Source organism: Aedes aegypti, chromosome 2 (genome assembly GCF_002204515.2).
Source record: "Aedes aegypti strain LVP_AGWG chromosome 2, AaegL5.0 Primary Assembly, whole genome shotgun sequence".
NCBI lineage: Eukaryota > Metazoa > Arthropoda > Insecta > Diptera > Culicidae > Aedes > Aedes aegypti.
The window spans coordinates 355,533,157-355,555,208 of record NC_035108.1 but is presented as its reverse complement, the minus strand read 5'-3'; the positions used below and the strand labels follow the sequence as shown (position 1 = coordinate 355,555,208).

At 36.0% G+C, this 22,052-nt stretch overlaps 1 protein-coding gene across 3 annotated transcripts in view; it reads left to right on the top strand.

The window, feature by feature from the left end:
• The window catches only part of LOC5563856 (receptor-type tyrosine-protein phosphatase kappa), a 516,995-nt gene that overhangs the window by 438,682 nt on the left and 56,261 nt on the right, over positions 1-22,052 (top strand). For all 3 annotated transcript variants that reach the window (XM_021846357.1, XM_021846358.1, XM_021846356.1), the window contains 2 exons: positions 19,347-19,471; positions 19,710-19,733. In XM_021846357.1, the coding sequence (XP_021702049.1) occupies positions 19,347-19,471; positions 19,710-19,733 (149 nt within the window). The remainder of the gene's footprint in view (positions 1-19,346; positions 19,472-19,709; positions 19,734-22,052) is intronic.

Below are 22,052 nucleotides of genomic sequence, written 5' to 3'. Positions count from 1 at the left end.
TTTTTTTTGGCACGAATGTACTTGTAGAAGTCAAGTGAACATGTTTGAGTAGAAATTGTAATTTTTTATAGCACTCAAAATTTTTTTTACCTAAAGTATAAGTTTGTTCGTCTGTAAATATAAATTCAAGGCAACGACATGTAGTTTTTTCGGCATGAACTTACTTGTAGAAGTCAAGTGAACATTTTTTAACAGAAATTGAAATTTTTGATTACACTCAAAATGTCTTTAATCTTCTTTAAAATTATGAAAAACCCTATTGTTTGGACGCGTTTTCTTGTAACTCAAAGCAATGAGACATAGTTTTTTCGACGTGAAAGTGATTGTGAAAGTCAAGTGAAAATGTTTGGGTAAAAAAAATAATTTCCAATAACACTTCAAATTTATTTAATTCAGAAACCATACGAAACATGTATTTCTTGAGCTTTTTGCCCATAAATTATAATCGAGGCATGTAGTTTTTTCGACATAAATTTACTTGCTTAGGTCAAGTGAAATTTTGTTGACCCGTTTGTCTGTAACTCAAAATTCAATGTTCAATTTTCGATGTTTAATTGATTGTGAAAGTCGAGTGAACATGTTCTACTAAACAAAAATAAATATCCCATTACACTCAAAATTTATTTCACCCAACAACACCAAAACGGGTTTTCCTTAGCTTCTTTTTCGTCTGTTAATCAAAAATTTAGGCGATACCGTGTAGTTTTTCCGTAATGAATTTACTTGTAGAAGTCAATATATTTGATTATAATAAGAATGTTTTGATAACACCTTATTATTTTACTTAGAAAACTAAACAAAAAAGTATTCCCAGAGCTAGATTGTTTGTAAATCAACGTTGAAGGAAAAATCAGGTCATAAGTTTTTTTTTTGTGTTGTTTTCTGGGTTAAAAGCAGTTTTGAGTGTGATCAATTTTTTTTCCTACTCAAACACATTCACTTGACTTTTATAAGTAGATTTATGTCGAGAAAACAACATATCATAGTCTTCAGTTTTTATTTACAGACAAAAAGCTCAGAATTACGTTTTTGTGTGGTTTTCTTGGTAAAACAAATTTTGAGTGTTATCGGAAATTCATATGTTCACTTGACTTTCACAATCAATTTCATGTCGAAAAAACTATATGTCATCGCTTTGAATTTTGAGTTACAGGCAAACGGGTCCAAAAAATAAGGTTTTTCGTAATATTTTAGGTAAAAAAATTATTGAGTGTCATCTACAATATTCACTCTACAAGTTACAAGTTACTCTGCAAGTAACTTCGTGTCGAAAAAAAAACTACAAGCCATAGCCTACAATTTTAATTTATGGACAAAAAAGCTCAAGAAATACATTTTTGTATGGTTTTCTGTATAAAATAAATGTTAAGTGTTATCGCAAATTATTTTTTTACCCAAACACTTGACTTTCACAACCAATATCATGTCGAAAAAACTATATGTCATCGCTATGAATTTACAGGCAAACGCGTCCAAAAAATAGGATTTTTCATAACATTTATAGTAAAAGAAATTTTGAGTGTAATCAAAATTTTTAATTTCTGCTCAAACATGTTTACTTTATTCAATCAAGCAAATTTATGTCGAAAAAACTACATGTCATCGCTTTAAATGTTGTTTTATTGTGGAATTTGTGGAAAAAATGCGCTTTTCATAAAAACTAGGAAGTTGCTTAATAACTTCGAGTAGACGCATCTATTTCAAAAACGCAAAGATGAATATAAATCTCAAATACAGGTAGATATAGGAATGGTCTAACATTGACGTAGCTAGGATTTTTTCTGAAGGGGGCCTAGCAAATTCTTGGTTTACCGAAATAATGTCACTCGTGATAATCATGATTTTCACATATTTCGTAATTTGCATAAATTTGCGTTGATTTTATCTGTTTATGATTTTGTCTCATATCTCTGCATATCAATGATACTTATAAATTTTAATTAAACTTGTAAATTTCAATATGCGTTACGGAAAATACTCATTCTTTGTCTAATCCAGTAAAAATAATCCTTCAAGAATTCATCCAAAGAACTCACGAACTTTTCAGATTTCGAGGATGTCTTCATGAAATATTTCCGTACTTTTCCAGTGCATTCTTCAAGAACGCTTTACCAGTGTTCATAAAGTTTGCGACTCATACAGAATATTTAATATTGAACAGATTTTTTTCCTTGAGTTTCTTTAGGCTTTCGTAATTTAACCATAAAATTTTCCAAAGAATCTGTATCGAATTGCTCAAAAAATCTCTTGAAGAATTTCGAATTTTGAACATTTCTCAATGAAGGTAAACTACGTACTTATTACACATAACTTTTAATTGTTAGTTGAGAATGTCATCCAGTTGTCTATGAATTATTTGTAGAGGACTTTTTGAAATTACTGAGGATTTCTCCAAGAAATAGTACAAGAATTATTACCAAAATTGTTTTGAAGATCACCAAGAATGGATTCTTTCCATTAATTGTTAAGAGTGTACTAAGATTTTTTCCAACTTTGCCTTCGAGATTCTTCTTCAAGTTATCTTTAACAAATATTTCAAAAAATCTTTCAAAAATTCTTAAAAGTATACTTGAAAAATTCACAGCCATAAATCTTGATTCCTTCAAAATTCTTCCTTATATTCAACATGCTTTTCATGAAAAATTAACATTTTTTTTGGAAAAATGATCTTAAACAAATCTATTTGCATTTCTCACAGAAAATTATCTAAGTGTTTCTTTAGATTCGTCTCAAAATCAATTTGGAATTGATCCCCGAATTTCTTCAAAATTCGCTCTTGCAACTAATATTTTAAAATTTTTCCAAAAATGCCAACCTTTTTTTAATTCAATCATTTCAAAGATTTTAGCGAAATACATTCAACCATTCTTCCATAAACTTTTCTGAGAAAATACTCAAAAATTTCCCGAGAAATTTGTTCAGAGATTTTTTTGAAAATTTATATAATTGTTTTCCCTGAAGTGTCGGCCTAGGATCATTCCAAAAATTCACCAGAGATCGACCTAAGCTTTTTCCAGAGATTTTTTTACTTTAAGCATCATTATAGATTCTTCTTGATTTTTTTTTTAAAGAAATTTGTCAAAAGATTTACAATTCATTCTTGAACTTCCCAAAAATAAACTATTCTCTAGGAATACCATCAGGTATTCATTCAGGTTCTAAAAATTACTCCATATTTTTTTTCGAATGTTAATTCTAAACATCTATGCATTCTCCATATTTGGCTCAAAAGTTACTTTAAAAATAACCTCAATATTTTTAAGAGATATCTTTTCAAATTCAGCCATTCCATGAAAAACCGATCTAGTGGGTCACTGAATTCCGTGAAAATTTTCTACTTTGTTACTTATCCGAAATAAGGATACACGTGTTTTTGGATTTTTTTATTAGGGTGACCATTTTCAAATGGTTAAAATGGTAAAAATCATAATTTAAAACTTGGAGGAAATTTTTGCATTACTTTGAAAATTCGCTTAGGAATTCCTTATGGACTTTCAGAAATTAGGAACCATATTATAAGACTCCTGAAATTTTTCAAAACTCCTGGAATTTATTTTTTTCTTTTAGATTGTTGCTTTTTGGAGTATTATTTTTCATGCGAAGTGACTCAAGAAAGCGTCATGGAAGGAAGGAGAAACAACAAAATATTCAAGCGGATCGAGACAACATATGGATAACGAAACAAGGAGCTCAATCAGAATGTTCTTTAAACAATACTTCTCGAATTCTAGCCACATTTCTTCTTTCACTACTGGATTCCCCATTATTCCGCCAAAAAGCCTGAAGGAATTCCTTCTTTGAATTTCACAAGAATTCAACTCTAGAATAGGGATTTTTGCAGAATCGTTGAAACTATTTCTAAACTAATGTTTAAAGGAAATTTTTTACAAATTTATTTATGAATTTCCTAATAAATCCCTGCCCAGTTATTTTGCTAAATGTTTCTCCACACATTGCTTTTGCGCTATGCTAATTTCGGAAGCAGAAGTATGACTGAGGTTTTTCAATAAATTTCCTCTGAAGATTCGAAGCCAAAAGACATTCCAAAAATACTTCTCGTTGATAATTCAATTGATTCAATTGATTCAATTCAATTGATAATTTGAATCCGAGGATTTAAATTAGAATTTACAGAAAAAAAACAAAGAGGAATTTGTAACGCAATTCACGATGTATTTTAAGCAATTTAACAGACTCAAAAAAGTTTTTGGAAAAATTACTAAGGCAAAGTTTGAACATTTGAAAGGTTAAGTAATTTTTTTAAGTTAAATCCACACTTCGGCAACATCAACTTTAACATGAACAAATCTCAGAATATTATTTGACTAATTTCTAAGAGATTTGTAGCAGAAGGTTTAAAGCAACTCTTTGATACACCCTAACGAATTTGGTTAAACTAAAATTCTTGAGACTGTAATATTTTTCTTGGTTAAACGTAGTTTAAAGGTCAAGCAAAAAGTTGCCACCCCTTTTTCTACGCCATTGAGTCTAATGGTTTTGGTGCTGGAGTAGTGTTTGATAGCGATGTATTTGAAATTGTGGAAGAGTTTGTTCACTTTGGAGCACTTGTGACCTGTGACAATGACGTTTTCCGCGAAGTGGAAAGACAAATTGCGACTGCGAATAGGGCCTTTTACGGATTACGTAATCAGCTTAGGTTCCGATACTTCCGGTGGCTCTCTAAAACCACGAAGCGTGGGCGTTGAAAGAGGCAGACCGGAAAGCATTTAGTGCTGCAAACAATACTCCCCAGACAACAGGAATCACCTTTTGCAATCTACGATACTGCAAATTTTTACGTATAAGGTGTCGCGAAATGGCCCTATACGTACTAAAGTGGCGAAGATATACACTATCCACCATAAGTGTGGAATCGCATATTGCAACACTCATACTGAATATTGTAGCACCTCAAAAGTTTAGCATCACATAAAATGAATATTACTTCCTGATTCTGAGGTGCTAGATCAATATAATTTTGTGGTAATCTTCAACAATACGTCTCACAGTCCCTGCAATTTTTTATTTTAGTTGAAAAAACATTTATCACTGGATTTTGGGTGATGCTATACTTAAAAGTGCTGCAATACTCTGAATTGCAACGATTCCATACTTATGGTGGGTAGTGTACGTCCATATTTCATATTATGAAAAATGGCATACTATGCAAGAGTATACATTTTCTTTCCTACTAATCTGTAATCTTATGCGATATAATTTATGATAACAAATGTTGATTTCAAAGCTGCTACGGATTGATTCGACTTACTTTGTATGAGTATACGGGACGAAACTGAAATGTACAAACGAATTCTAAAAGTAGCGTTTTATGCGAGGAAACTCATCAATCAGACGATTTAATCGACCGTGTCGTGTGAATGTGATGTAATTGGTATGAATAAACGAGTCATCACGTAAACTGTTATGCGACTTCTAGTTGTCTGGGTCGGTGGGAATTGATGTGTGGCGCAGACTCATGAATTACGAATTGTATCAAGCCTATAGAGTGTCACTTAGTGCGAATGTCGGTAGAAATATGGAGGTCCACAGAGCCTAGATCGAAAGTACTCAACCGTAATTCACTTTCCATAATTTCCATGGCTTCAATGTTTTGTTTTCCAGAATTCGAAAACTTTCTAGAAAATGTGTTTTACCATAATAAACCCACGGTAAAATTGCAGTCCACCTCGTCCACCTAATAGGATTACTTCGAAAGTTTGTCGGTTTGCACTCTCTTAAAACGTTGACGAAGATAACAGCGCCCACCAACGCGAAGCTCGCCCATCCATCCCACGCATGAACGCCGTCAGATTACAAGAAAAATAAATACCCCCGCACTGGTGCCCTCTTCAAGATCGCAAACGTTGACGAACCTCTTGGGAGGTAAAAGTGCAAACATCGATGGGAAGAAACACTTCTCGTCGTCGTCGGAGATGCCGTCGAGCGTGTCAGTCTATTAACCTACTTCTAAAATTTCAAATTTATTTAAATAAAGTATCATTTCAATTTTTCATCTTTTTCCCATTTTCGCACCGCGCGAAAGTCAGTCGCGATGATGACGACAGGAAAGGACGATGGTTACTCTCGAACCATCTGAAAAACCGATGGATGGATGGATGGATGGTTGAGACCCGACTGGATGTCGTCGTCTTCATAAACAAATTATTCCCGTTGCCGGCCATTCAGTCTTCGACAGCGATGCCAGATCTACGGAAATTTTCGTAGATCTACAGAATCCGTAGAAAACAATGTTTTGCAATGGAAATTTCAGGGTTTATTATATATATAAGATATACCTACGAAATGCTGTGGAAATCTGGCATCGCTGGTCTTCGGCGAGTATATTATGTTTCGTGCATTTTGCGAAGCTCCAGTTTCTCTGCTTGCAAACGGAGGGCACTTGGACTCGTTAAGAAGCTTACATCACCATCATCGTCGTTGTCGTCATGCTTCTCACAGTCATTGACTGCTGCTACTTCTGCTGCAGCACTTGAACAATCGTTTTTCCATGGAAAACCGACAAGATACATTGCGTCTTGAAGAACCTCCATCGCAATGTACTTCATCATCGAGTGCCCTTTCGTTAATTTTGTCCTACTGCCTTCCATTTCCACTGGGAATGGGGGCTAGTGTGGAGCAATGATTCGTTTTTCAACAAATGGGGCACTAATGCGGAAAAGTTATTTAAGGAGTATGTTGCTTTAACAGCTTGATTACGAAATGCAAATAACGAACATTGTTTATATTTTTAAACAAATTTGAAGGCTTGACAATTTCAGTTGCACTTTACATAAATCTAACTTTTTTTGCCAAAATCAATCAATTTATTTACTTAACGAAACTATCAATTTGACACAAACGAAAAAATCTGTTCAAGTTTGGTGTTACCAAGTGCACTTTTGTCACCATACTCGGCGGATGTTATCATTCATTGTTGCATATGTCAGTGCGCATCGTACCTTCGTGCTGTGCGTACACGAATTCTCTCTGCTCTTGGAAGTTTTCTTAAAAACTACCTAAAGCAATAAAACAGTACTTTTCAGTGCTACAAAAACAGTACTTTTCAGTGCTAAAATTCAAAACGGTACTTTTCAGTGCTACTAAAACAGTACTTTTCAGTACTATTTTTTCGACCCGTTGGCGAAAGCTAGCGGTGGTAATCCTTCTTGGACACCGTCTTGGAAAAAAACTTCTCGAAGGTCACGTCTTCTTTCGTTTATTAACTGAACATGGTATCAACAACAAACAAAAGGAAGGGTGAATCTCGGAATTCACTACTTCCTTCCAAAAAAGTGGGTTTTAAAACAGTCACTACACGTGGCAAGAATGGAAGAAAGAACGTTTCCCCGGAATGCGAACTTTCTTCCAAGGGTGAAATGAATAATTGTATCGAAATGAGCAATCAGTTCGATGCTCTAGACAAATTTTCCGAACACCAAATCGAAGCAGCCTCTAGCCCAGGCTCTTTGATTCAAGTGAGGAAGCAAAGAGTGCCGCCTATCGTGGTCAGTAATTCCGAATTTGGGGGATTTAGGCAGGAGATCTTGAACTCCATTAGGGGAATCAAGGTTTCCTTCCAAATCGCAAAGAAAGGAGACTGTCGCGTTTTGCCGGAAACTCTTAAAGATCGTGAACTTCTTCTCAAACATCTTGAAGAGAAGAAGCACAAATTTTTTACTTATGACGACAAAACTGAACGTTTGTTCAAAGTTGTCTTGAAAGGTCTCTCAAGTGACTATAAATCACCTGAAGAGACAAAAATGGAATAAATGATATACTTGGATTTTCCCCAGTCCAAGTAATCATTATGAAAAAGAGAACCCAATCTGGCATTGTTCGGAAAGGGCTTTCTCAAGAATTTTATTTAGTTCACTTTAACAAAAAAGAACTAAATAATATTAAAGATTTAGAAAAAAGCAAAACTTTTGTTTGATGTCCGGGTGACATGGGAACATTTCCAGAAAGTGGGGTCATGGTACAAAAAATTGTCGCATGGATGCTAAATGCATGATTTGCGGAGGTTCTTCTCACGCCAAAGACGTCTGTCCAGTGAAGGAAGATACCACCAAATTCATATGCTGTAATTGCGGGGCTAACCATAAGTCCAATTTTTGGAATTGTCCTTCACGCAAAAGGGTCATTGAGGCTCGTGCCAGGCAGATGAAAGATAATATCCGTTACGATAACGGTCGTTTCCGGAATTCGCCTGGTAGAGTATCGAACAATGCTCATTTTTCAGTTAACGATCGCTTGATCATGAATCATACCCATCAGGAAGATCATAATCATGCTCATTCACAAACTAATTTTAATCCGTCGGGTAGCCGTTCGAATCTTTCAATTTCGAATGTATCTACCCACGGTAAATCCTTTGCCGATATAGTAGCAGGAAATTTGAACTCCTCCCCTGTTCGATCCATGGGTACCCATTCTACTTGTTTCAAATCAAATGGAAAAAACCCTACCACCACAGGTAACTCCACTTCTTCGTCTACCGGAAATTCTAATGGGAAATCACATGACATGTCTGCCTCTGATTTTAATTTTCTAACTGAACAATTGAATCTAATGATTGATGCAATGTTCAAAGCCACCACTATGACTGAAGCAGTCCAAGTAAGTGTAAAATTTACAAATCAAATTGTTATTGGATTACGTTTTTCTAATGGATCCAAATAATAATTTAAATATTTTAAATTGGAATGCTCGTTCTCTGAATGGTAAAGAGGACGAGCTGTTTAATTTTCTTACGGTTAATAACGTGCATATAGCAGTTATTAACGAAACGTATTTAAAACCAGGATCTAAACTCAAAAGAGATCCTAACTTTTTCGTTTATCGTAATGATCGACTTGATGGGGCATGTGGGGGAGTTGCAATCATCATTCATAGGCGTATAAAACATCAACTGTTTTCATCATTTGAAACTAAAGTTTTTGAAACTTTAGGTGTTTCTGTTGAAACACAGTTTGGTAAATATCACAGCGCAACAAAAATGACATTTTCGCGTGTCTCAAGAATCAAATTATGCGTCTCTAGTAGATTTGGGGTTGCTGAATCTGATGCCGTTTTCAGTAATTTTCCAGCACGTCACAATTTTTAGCTACAGGTCGCCAAAGCTGTATAAAAAATTGGTTTTATTGATGTTTACCTAAAATTTGAAGTATATTTTATCAAACTTTTTTGTGATCTTATCCACCAAGCATGTAAAAGAGGACTTAAACTTTCGTTTTAGATATATTTTGGTTGAAATTTCACGATTAAATTTAGATTAAACCGATTTTTTTAACATGCTTGCAGTCTCCATACAAAATTCTTCGTTACTCTTATATGGCAAAATACAATACTTCTCTAAACCATCAAAAAATAACTTTTTCGCATGAAAAGTATTATGAACTTTGATGATAAGTATTGTTATACACATAAATATTGAATTCTGTGGCAAATTAAGCAAATAAATTTCCTTACAAGCTGGCAAACTTGCATGCAAGTTGGCTGAAATAGTCAATTTTTGCATTTTCAACTCCTAATATCTCAAAAACTAGACGTGCTATGATAATTCTGTAAACGGCAAAGGATTCAGCAACCCTTAATTAAGTACAAAAGAGACAAAAACGTGTTCCGCAGTGTATACTTTCATAGCTGCCTATTTGCCTTTTCAATGCTCTGGACAGCAAGTTAATTTGCTCCAAACTGACTTGCGTAAATTGACTCGCAATAAGTCCAAATTTTTTGTCATTGGTGACTTTAATGCCAAACATCGGTCATGGAATAATTCTCAAAGTAATTCTAACGGCAGAATTTTATTTGATGAGTGCTCTTCAGGATATTTCTCAATTAAATACCCTGATAGCCCCACATATTTTTCCTCTTCTAGAAATCCATCTACCATTGATTTGGTCTTAACTGACTCTAGTCATCTTTGTAGCCAACTGATTACTCATGCTGATTTTGATTCTGATCATGTCCCTGTTACATTTCAAATATCCCATGAAGCGATTCTCAATCCTATCAGCTCCACTTTCAATTATTTACGAGCCGACTGGAATATATATAAAACGAATGTTGACTCTAATCTTGATGTTAACATTTCTTTACAAACTAAACTTGATATTGACAATGCTCTTGAAACTTTAACAAATTCCATTGTTGAAGCCCGGAGCATTGCAATTCCAAAATGTGAAGTAAAATTTGAATCCGTGATTATAGACGATGATCTTAAACTCTTGATCCGTCTTAAAAACGTGAGGAGAAGGCAATTTCAACGCACTCGCGATCCTGCTATGAAAATTATATGGCAGGATTTGCAGAAAGAAATTAAGAAACGTTTTGCTCAATTAAGAAACAAAAATTTTGAAAATAAAATTTTTCAATTGAACCCTGGCTCTAAGCCCTTTTGGAAATTATCTAAAATCTTGAAAAAACCTCAGAAGCCAATACCGGCATTGAAAGAGGAAAACAAATTATTACTAACTAATTGCGAAAATGCTCAAAAACTAGCTATGCAGTTTGAAAGTGCGCACAATTTTAATTTATGACTTACTAGTCCAATTGAAAATGAAGTTACTCAGGAGTTCGAAAATATTCTCAATCAAGAGAACGTTTTCGAAAATGCCTGGGAGACTGATTTGGAAGAAGTGAAACTATTATTAGAAAATTCAAAAACATGAAAGCTCCTGGCGATGATGGAATTTTCTACATCCTCATCAAGAAACTTCCAGAAAGTAGCTTATCATTTCTAGTTGATATATTTAACAAATGTTTTCAATTTTCATATTTTCCTGACAAATGGAAAAACGCTAAGGTTGTTCCAATTTTAAAACCAGACAAAAATCCTGCAGAAGCTTTTAGCTATCGTCCAATCAGTTTGCTATCCTCCATCAGTAAACTTTTTGAAATGGTTATTTTGAACAGAATGATGGCCCACATCAACGAAAATTCAATTTTTGCCAATGAACAGTTCGGATTCCACCATGGACATTCGACCACTCATCAACTTTTACGTGCAACAAATTTGATCCGTTCCAACAAATCTGAAGGCTATTTTACTGGTCTTGCTCTTCTAGACATAGAAAAAGCATTCGACAGTTTTTGGCATGAAGGCTTGATTGTAAAATTAAAAAACTTCAATTTTCCAACATACATTGTTAGAATAATTGAAAGTTACCTGTCAAATCGTACACTTCAGGTTAATTATCAGAACTCCAGATCTGAAAGACTTCCTGTAAGAGCTGGTGTTCCCCAAGGCAGCATTTTGGGACCAATATTATACAATATTTTCACATCTGACTTACCTGAGTTACCTCAGGGATGTCAAAAATCTTTGTTTGCGGATGACACAGGCCTCTCCACCAAAGGACGAAGCCTGCGTGTCATCTGTAGTCGATTGCAAAAAAGTTTGGATATTTTTTCTTCATACTTGCAAAAATGGAAGATTTCTCCTAATGCTTCCAAAACTCAACTAATAATATTCCCACATAAACCAAAAGCTCTTTATTTGAAACCTTCAAGTAGACATGTTGTCACGATGAGAGGGGTTCCAATAAATTGGTCAGATGAAGTTAAGTATCTAGGGCTCATGCTAGATAAGAATTTAACTTTCAAAAATCACATGGAGGGCATTCAAGCCAAATGTAATAAATATGTAAAATGTCTCTATCCCCTTATTAATAGAAAATCAAAACTTTGTCTTAAGAACAAGCTTTTGATATTCAAACAAATTTTCAGGCCAGCCATGTTGTATGCTGTACCAATATGGACTAGCTGTTGTAATACCAGGAAGAAAGCTCTGCAGAGAATTCAAAATAAAATTTTGAAAATGATTCTGAGACTTCCTCCCTGGTACAGTACCAATGAGTTACATAGAATATCCAATGTTGAAACATTGGAACAAATGTCAAATAAAATAATAAATAATTTCAGGCAAAAATCGTTACAATCTTCTATTGCCACGATTAATGCGTTATATGTTTAGGTTAAGTTAGGTTAAGTATATTCAAAGCGTTTTTTTTCTCTTATAAGCAGGTGAAATCAACTCACTTGTAAAAATTCTGAACTGCTACGGCAAATGAAATGTAATATGTTGTTAACAAAATGTTAATAAAATCTTAAATTTGTTTTACCAAATTAGGATGAAAGTGTTGTCTAATAACACAGAACACCTAGATATAATAAATGAATGTAATGTTTGGAATGAAACTAATAAAGAAATTAAAAAAAAAATTGCATATGTATCACACAAAATAAAATCCATCAATGATAAATTGACTCCACTCATCTTTTCAACGGCACTGTACGAATGGTGCACTCTGCAAACAATTTTATTAAATTTAATTAAGCCATCCATTACTGGCGGCGTGGAAATGCAATGGCAGCAAAAAGCTTATCCTATATCCTGGTCGATAGGTCGATGCTGCATTTGGCATACACACTAGAGTGGTTCATAGTTCATCAAAATTTAAAAATTATATCTCCCATAGCATTTTCAAATTTCCAGCCGATTCAGTGACGATTTAGAGGTGAATGTAAAAACGTATGCAGAAATAAAGAAAATAAAGTGCTGAACACGGCAGTTAAGATTTTCAGTGAACTTCTACAAAACCCCAAAAAATTACAGTGAACTCTTCATAACTCAATATTGAAGAGACTATCGAGTTAGGGATGTTTCGAGTTATAGAACACAAAAGCAGTGCGAATGCGATCCAGGCCATGAAATCAACTTTTAATATGGTTCTCTAACTCGATATCTAGATACGAAATATCGAGTGAGAGAAAGTTGGTTGTAGTTTAAAACGAGTTTGTTTTTTTTTCAGCAACTTTCTTTATAAAAGCTTTGGTAATAACGTGAAGGTAATAACATTAACGGTATTGAACGTATTGTTCAAGTGTTCTTCATTTGAATTTCCATGTAAATCACCAAAATTGCTGAAAATTTAACAGACCTCTATTAATATCATAAAGATTGTAAGGAAGATATTGGGATTGAATTTTCAAACTTTGTTATTATTTGAACCACCCTAACGCACACCCACTATAGGAACATGACACTGTTGAAAACCCATCCGTTCCTACAGCCTCGGCGTTGCATTGCAACTGATAGTAATGACGTTGGCTTGATAGTTACTGTATAGCGTAGCGAAGTTAGTCAGTCAATAATGTTTCTGTGCTTGTGCCGGGTTTATCGAGCGATGAAGATTGCAAATTACTCGTCCGCCTTCCGCTTCACCCGCTTAGTTTAGGTGGAAGGTGTGTTCTGCTAAAACTGCTGCATCGTGGAACGGATCCCAACGGATGATGTTACTTCTAGCACTGTAACCGTACAGATGAACTTCAAGTGTAAATGTGCGAAACACTTAGGAGCATTTAGAATTACTACTGCTCGTGGTTTGAAGGTGCAGGCAATCGATTTTGTGCTGTCAGTATAACTACTGTAGCGAAACTTTTAATAGGTACAACTATTTCACATTGATGGTATGAATATGCACTTTATTTGCCGTAACGTAAAATCATCTTCAGGAGAATTGAACTATATTTACTCCACAGACAAACAGACGTAACACTTCGAACAAAATCATAGTCACGAGGGCATGTACGCCCAATTCTAAAATTAGTGTGTTTGGCCGACAGGCCAACAGATGGCGGTAGTGTGTAAACATCAAACGCGAACAAAAACGATGCGAGCGCTGCGGGTGGCGGATTGGCCACCTACCATATTTTTGAATCGGACGTTAAAAAGGTGGTAGATGGACAATGATGAGAGTGTGACGTCTGTTTATCTGTTTTTACTCTTTAGAACAAAATCTTTGTAAAAGTGAAGTGTTAAAGTTCAATTAGTGTTTTTTTTTTTTTCAATATGGATGCCAAATATTTTCATTTTTGCAAATGAAGCTCCTATGGGGTCCATCAATTTGACCAACCGAATGCAATTTCTTTACTCGAATGATCATAAACATTTTGAAAGACCAAGAGGGCAAGTCTCAGCTAGAACTACTTCATATTCCAGCTCCCAATGTTTTCAGGTAAAAGTGCAGAGGACTAAACGGCTTCCTGGAAGTAATTAACACGTCAACATTTCCTTCCCGCCCCCCAAATTGACCTGCATTCGGACACAGCCGGTGCCGTTATTGTTTGTTCTAACAATGAAAGTATTTACACAAATTGATCGGTAAGGTAAAATTGATCGCAGTAACACATGATTTTATTCTTCCTAATGGACCGATGCACGAGTTCACTATTTTGACGTTTGAGCGGTGCCGAATTCACTCGTTGCCATGGTGACATAAATAACACGGCACCGCTAAAACGTCAAGGAATGAACGCGTGCATTGGTCCATTGACCATGACTATCAATGAACCCTTTAGTAAATGAACGTTGTTTGTCTCAAATGTTGTCAAATTGTGGGTTGTGCAAGTTTTTTTGAACCGAAGAATGTTTAGTCTTCGAAAATAATGTAAAATTCTAGAATCGTGTATGGTTTAGTATTGGCAAACTTCCATAAGCTCATGATTCTAAACAACTATTTAAGCATGGTAAAAAAATGCTAAGAAAAGAGGCATCGATAAATTAGCAAGGAAGATGCAACAGAGCAAAATGCCATCAAAACTTCCCGAGGACTGTCTTTTTTGGGCGGGACACTCAAGAGTTCTTTTGAAGCGTGATTGAAGGTGAGCTTTACAACAAGAGAGAGAGAGAGAGAGAGTGAGAGAGAGAGAGAGAGAGAGAGAGAGAGAGAGAGAGAGAGAGAGAGAGAGAGAGAGAGAGAGAGAGAGAGAGAGAGAGAGAGAGAGAGAGAGAGAGAGAGAGAGAGAGAGAGAGAGAGAGAGAGAGAGAGAGAGAGAGAGAGAGAGAGAGAGAGAGAGAGAGAGAGAGAGAGAGAGAGAGAGAGAGAGAGAGAGAGAGAGAGAGAGAGAGAGAGAGAGAGAGAGAGAGAGAGAGAGAGAGAGAGAGAGAGAGAGAGAGAGAGAGAGAGAGAGAGAGAGAGAGAGAGAGAGAGAGAGAGAGAGAGAGAGAGAGAGAGAGAGAGAGAGAGAGAGAGAGAGAGAGAGAGAGAGAGAGAGAGAGAGAGAGAGAGAGAGAGAGAGATTTTTTCGAGATTTCTTATCTCTGGAATTCTCTCAATTCTTTCAAAAATAAAACCATCACTTTCACACGCCGCCTATCCTGCTTTCCATTTGAATACAATATCAATGGTATTTGCTTACACCGCGTCAATACAGTTAACGACTTGGGTGTCATCATTAATGGTTAACTGAAATTCAACGAACATACATTCTGACCTCTTTTTATGACCTTTTTTTACGGCGGTAGTTTTAACGACCATTTTTTTACGACCGAAATTCAGATTGAAGAACGTTTTTATAAATGATAAATATCCTAAAAAGTAATCAAAAAATGTTTTTCTGATATCTCAGGATCTTGCCTATTTAGAAAGATGGCGTCTTCGGCAAAATTGTTCAGCATTTGATCCATGAAATTCGTGGTACAACTCAAATCTCTTAGTTAGAATAATGAAATAATGATAGCTCTTGAGCTACTGAACAACTTTGTCAAATACGCCATATCTTTAAGTAGCCAGCATCCTGAGATATCTGCAAAACGAAAGTTTCACGAACACTAGCACTACCTGGTGGCAGAACTCCATCTAGCTCAATGACCGCGCATGTCTGAATATTAGATACTGAACAACTCTTCCCACGACACCAACCTTCCAAACCGTCAATATCCAATATTGTCATACGTTCCAAAGGTTTCATTCTCATCCCTCAAGGTTCACATAGAGCAAATTCGAAATGGCGCCCCTACCGGCCAAGTTCTCAACTAAAAGCATAATCCTGAAATTTTTAAGGTAAATCTCACTGAGTATTGAAACTTCGTCGAAGACCGTACTGTGCTTTTTATCTATACAGCATACGTGATATTTAACAACACCCCCAAAATAATGAAATCTCATAAACCCCTTCATCCATGTTTCTTATAGGAAACCTGACTGTGTTTAGCTTATTCGAACCGCAGTGCCGTTCTAGATGGTTTCATACAAGAGTGAAGCGACACAAAAACAAAATTGCAGCGATTTTTCGTCGCTGTCGCTGAAAAAAATCGCCTTGATTTGGGGGAGCCTTTATTCGTAACGTCCTCAGGTCGCTTCCGTGGAATGATCCGCAGAATCTTCCTCATTATGAGAGCCGCTGCAAACATATCGATCTCAAAACACTTTCGCGTAGACGAACTAAACTGAAACGAATGTTCATAGTTGACATCATAACCGGAAACATTGACTGCTCTGCTTTGCTCCGAGCAGAAATTTACGTGGAAAATATATTTTAACGACGGGTGCACACCGCACGAGTTACGGTCAAAACAGTCCCTTCACAAGCTGCGTCCAGAGTTTCAATGTAGTGAACGATCAATTTGATTTCACCGTTTCCAAGACGGGTTCCAAACGTAGAAATACGAATATTAGATAATAAGAACAGTCTGTAGGATATTAAAAGAATTCAAGACTTTTCTATCTTTAATCATCTTTACTTCCCTTCTGAAGGGAGTCTATAGTGACGACTTTTGCATCACAAGTGACTATCTCGAGGATGGGATTCGATCCCATGTCCTCGGCGTGAGATGCGTGTGTACTAACCACCACACCACACCCGTTCGCTCAAATCCAAGACGGTGTCAATAAAAAGTCAGACGCGTATTTAAAATGAAATGTTGACATTTCTTCAATGTTTCCGTGACACATCTGGAAATTCGTTTTGGTATATCTCCAAAACTCATTCAGATATTACATCAGAGGTTCTTTCGGGATTGTCTCCAGGGATTCCTCTGTGAATTTTAGGGATCTCCTTTCAAGATTGCTAGTGATGCTCACAATCTGTACGAATTATTTAGCCATTCCTCTACATATTTCAGAGTTTCCTTCGGATATGCGTTTTCAACGTTTCTCCTAATATCACAACCGACTTTATCTAAAGATTTTGTACACAATAAATTTCTTAAATACTCTTCAGCGGGGACTTCTGAAAATTCATAGATGAGCAAACCCAAACATGTATAATTAAGACGGGTATGATCCCCAGAAAATTCATCTAAGGGTCACAAATCTAGTGCGGATTATAGCTACAGTCAGGTTTCCTATAAGACGCTGCCACCCAGTTTCCTCCCACGGCAGTTTCTCAGCAGTTGTTCATGAGATGATGCTGATTTTTCATATTTGACTGAGGCATAGTATGAGCTTATTACCTACCAAGTTTCATCAGAATCGATAGGGTAGTATCTGAGAAACTTCGGTGGGCGTAAATTTGGGTGGCAGCGTCGGATAGGAGACCTAACTATACTTAAAAAATCAGCTTCCAAATCTGACACAAAATATCCAGCTCGGGCAAGAAGCTTCGCTTCTTAAATTAAATATCTCTGTTCTGAATTTAGAAATTATGATTTTGAAATAAAACTCCAACATATGAACATTGAGTCAATATGGAAATTATATATAAAATTTGGAAAAACCTATAAACCCATGTTGTTGGTAAGAAAAAAAACAAAACATTATGAATTAATAGTGAAAAAACCTACAGAATTGTTATGCAACGTTTTGACAAATCTTGAACAATAATTTGAAAGAGGTGAGAACTATAAATAAAAATAAAATATATGTCGATGTTAGAGTTCTTCGTCTCCTCATCAAAAAACTTCTAGAAAGTAGCCTATAGTTCTTGGTCAATATATTCAACATTCTTTTCAATAGGCATATTTTCCTGACAAATTTCAAAACAATTCCGTGGTTATACCAATTTCCGAACTTCGACAAGGTCTATAGTCCGATCTGTCATCTGTAGTAGATTACAAAAATATTTTTTCTTCATACTTGCAAAAATGGAAAGTTTCTCCAACTGCTTCCAAAACCCAATTAACAATTTTTCCGCAGAAAAATCATCGAGTTTCCGGAAAGTTTTTCACAATGATAGAAGTCTAATTATTTGGTTTGATGAAGTTAAATATCTAGCACACACATAAGACTTGTAAATTTCAATATTTTCTTTAAAAAAAAGATGGTCACCCCAATGAGCAGACATCCTTTCCTTGGTAATACATAAAAACCCGGTAATATAAACTCCATGTGTGAGACTTGAACGTCCTGTTTGGGGGTCCTACAAATAAAAGTCAACGCATGTAGATTCTACATGGGCAGTCCTAGTTTTTCATTTAAGTTTCGTTAATGCAGTAACTTTCACATTTGACCTACATCCATATTAAAACTTCAGTGACGATGAAAATCCTCGTAGCATTTAAAGTTTTTGCCAAAATTTTCTCAACCAATTTAGATTTGAGCGGTAGAATACTAGCTTTTTTCGATTGGTTCCTTACAAGCATTGGTCACCCCAGTGGAGAAGTAAAATATCAATCATACGCACCAAAAACCACTGATACCCGATCTTACCCCGTAAGCCTCCTTCATTCCTACAATACCACCCCTATCCATAACCGACAATACCTACCCACAATCATCCCATAAAGTATTCCATTGGCAAACAAACCACATGCCTAGTGCATGCAATCATTCAACATATCCTTGCGGAATAACCAGCCTCACACGGTCGATTGTCGCCTTCCATACTACACACCTGTGCCCAAAGCGCTCGACACAACACGAAGCTAATCACAAAAGCAAACTCCGCACTTGGCCCCAGGGGTAACTCCCAAATGCACAAGTTCAATCATTGACACCATGGCATGTGTTTCCACCTGCAAGAGTTGGTTACCAACCTACAGGACAGGTGAATTGGTCGGCGACTCATTTTGATTTGATTTATTATTTATCACGTAGCAACGATCCCAGGGAGGGAGAGAGAGAATGACGCCTATATTGACCTTTCCTTCCGATGTGCTGGAGTTTATTGCTAATCCATGTAAATATAGGAATTGAATCAACGGAAATGTATGTTTGATTAACTTACTGCCGAAAGCCAATTGTCGTTCGGTTTAGTCATTGAGCAATTGTGTGTTTCAGTACTATGGAACAATTTCGACGTTAACATTTCATTACAAAAGAAATTTTTATATTGACAATGCTCTTCGAAACTTTAACAAATTCCTATGATGAAGCAAGCGGCATTGCAATACCAAAATAAGAATTAAAATTCGAATTTGTTATTAGAAACGACAATCTTGATCCGCAATTTGGACATAGAGTGAGAACTATATAGTAGGATTTGAGAAAAGAAACTAAAAAAATATTTTCCTGAACTAAAAAACAATTTCATTTAAATTCAAATCAAAAGTATTATGTTTTTAACAAAAAAAATACTTTGGAACATATGGCTAACTGTCGCATCTTTTCTCTTTCCAATTTCAGGTCCACCTCTCGCTATGCAGACCTGGAGAAGCCCAAGAAGAAAAAGACACTCAGTTCCACCAGTCTCGTTTCCATACCGAACACAATAAAGTTAAGCATGTTAAATAGCGGTTTAATTTCATTAGGTAAGTCCATTTTCACTTCGCCGGCAGTGCTATCGCGTGGTTGATAAGATTGACCGATAACGACCTGGCCAATGAGTCTGAGCGCGCTTGCTTGGCAGGAGAAGAACCTTGCAGTTGATTTGCATTGGCAACCGTCGTCGTTTTCTTCGACTGCATCTACCTATATTATGTTTCTAATGAAATTTTCTTGTTTTCTCATTTGTTGATTATTCTGCCCCGGACGGACTGACTCTTGCAGATAAAGTTAAATTATCAGCCAGAGGTAAGTGTTGATGATAAAGAAAGAAACTGTTTTTTTTCTATAGCGGAATTTTCTCTGTCGTCTTGCGGCTTTTTCAATACAATCATATTAGATTTTAATATTTATGAATAGACCAATTTTTATGTGCATACTATTTTGTAATAGTTTTAAAGTTTGCTAAAGTGCCTTACAATATAAGGTAGCATAGACTAAAAGAATCATAGGACTAGCAAAAAAAAACTATCTTTGACATGGTAATAGGGAAAGACCGTATAAGGCTGTTCACTTCATAAAACTACCTAGTTTATATATTTCATTTGTTTGGATTGAACATAAAAGTGCTATTTGTTTGTAATGATAATTATGGACAAAGGAAATTTGCGATTGAGCACCCTTTGTTTCTTCGCTTGAATCGAAAAGCCAGGGCTAGAGGCTTCTACTATTTGATGTTCGGAAAATTTGTCTAAAGCTCATTTCGATGCAATTATCGACGTTTACCTTTTCACCCTTGAAAAAAAAACGCGCTTTCCGGAGAAACATCTTTTCTTCCATTTTTGGCACGTTTAGTAACAGGTTTTTAGTCCCACTTTTTTAAGGTATTTGTTAACTCAATAGGTATAAAAAGTAGTGCTGTTTGAATAGCTTAATTTAATGAGAATTAAATACAATCAATCTTTCCTGTCACTTTCTTCATTTTTAAATATACTCAATTGATTTTATATTAATTTCGATTACAGTGAGAGGCAAAATAAAGTGCCCACCTTACCAGTTTTCGAATTTCTCTCATTGATTTGGTTCAAATTAAAGTTAACACACCTAAATCTTTTGTGATATTTTATTTTTGATGTTCTTTTAAAGTTGCACTTACGAAATTTTGATTAAAAAAAGAATTTTACTTAAAGAAAAAGAAAATCAATTTGTATTGAAAAAAAAGTAGTGACAAAAATAAGTGCCCACTTCCTTCTTGGCCCCAGAAAAGATGATTTAAGAAAAATAAAAAGCAATTTAATAGTTAATGTGTCCTCCTTTGGCCTTAAGGACTTGCTGGAGGCTCTTCGGCATGCTTTTCACCAGGTTTTGTAGGTGTTGTGGATCTAGTTCTTCCCAGGCGCGCTCCAAGGCTTCAAAATAATTATTTTTGTTGGTAACACCAGTTTTTTCAACCCTAGCATCGAGAATCGCCCACAAATTCTCGATGGGGTTGAGGTCTGGGCTTTGTGGAGGCCATTCCAGCGGTTTAATCCGACAAGACCGGAAGAAAGACTTGGTCTTCTTTCCAGTATGCTTCGGGTCGTTGTTCTAGAGAAATATGAATTTCTCTTCAAGGCCCGTCTGGATCAGCGAAACCTCCAGATTTTCCAGCAAGATGTTAATGTAGGAATCTGCCGTCATTATTCCGTCGATTTTCACGACGCTTCCTACTCCACTCCATGAAAAACACCCCCAGACCATCACATTTCATCACATCACACTTCCATGCGTCACCGTTCCTTGGATGTGGCGCTCCTGAAGCTCGAGCTGTCTAACCGAGAGCGGCGGGCTCGTGTGTGATGCAGAGCACCACATCCAAGGAACGGTGAAGCATGGAGGAGGAAATGTGATGGTCTGGGGGTGTTTTTCATGGAGTGGAGTAGAAAACCTCGTGAAAATCGACGGAATAATGATGGCAGATTCCTACATTAACATCTTGCTGGAAAATCTGGAGGTTTCGCTGATCCAGACGGGCCTTGAAGAGAAATTCATATTTCTCTAGAACAACGACCCGAAGCATACTGGAAAGAAGACCAAGTCTTTTTTCCGGTCTTATCGGATTAAACCGCTGGAATGGCCTCCACAAAGCCCAGACCTCAACCCCATCGAGAATTTGTGGGCGATTCTCGATGCCAGGGTTGAAAAAACTGGTGTTACCAACAAAAATAATTATTTTGAAGCCTTGGAGCGCGCCTGGGAAGAACTAGATCCACAACACCTACAAAACCTGGTGAAAAGCATGCCGAAGAGCCTCCAGCAAGTCCTTAAGGCCAAAGGAGGACACATTAACTATTAAATTGCTTTTTATTTTTCTTAAATCATCTTTTCTGGGGCCAAGAAGGAAGTGGGCACTTATTTTTGTCACTACTTTTTTTTCAATACAAATTGATTTTCTTTTTCTTTAAGTAAAATTCTTTTTTTTATCAATATTTCGTAAGTGCAACTTTAAAAGAACATCAAAAATAAAATATCACAAAAGATTTAGGTGTGTTAACTTTAATTTGAACCAAATCAATGAGAGAAATTCGAAAACTGGTAAGGTGGGCACTTTATTTTGCCTCTCACTGTAAATGTTGTTGATAAGAATTT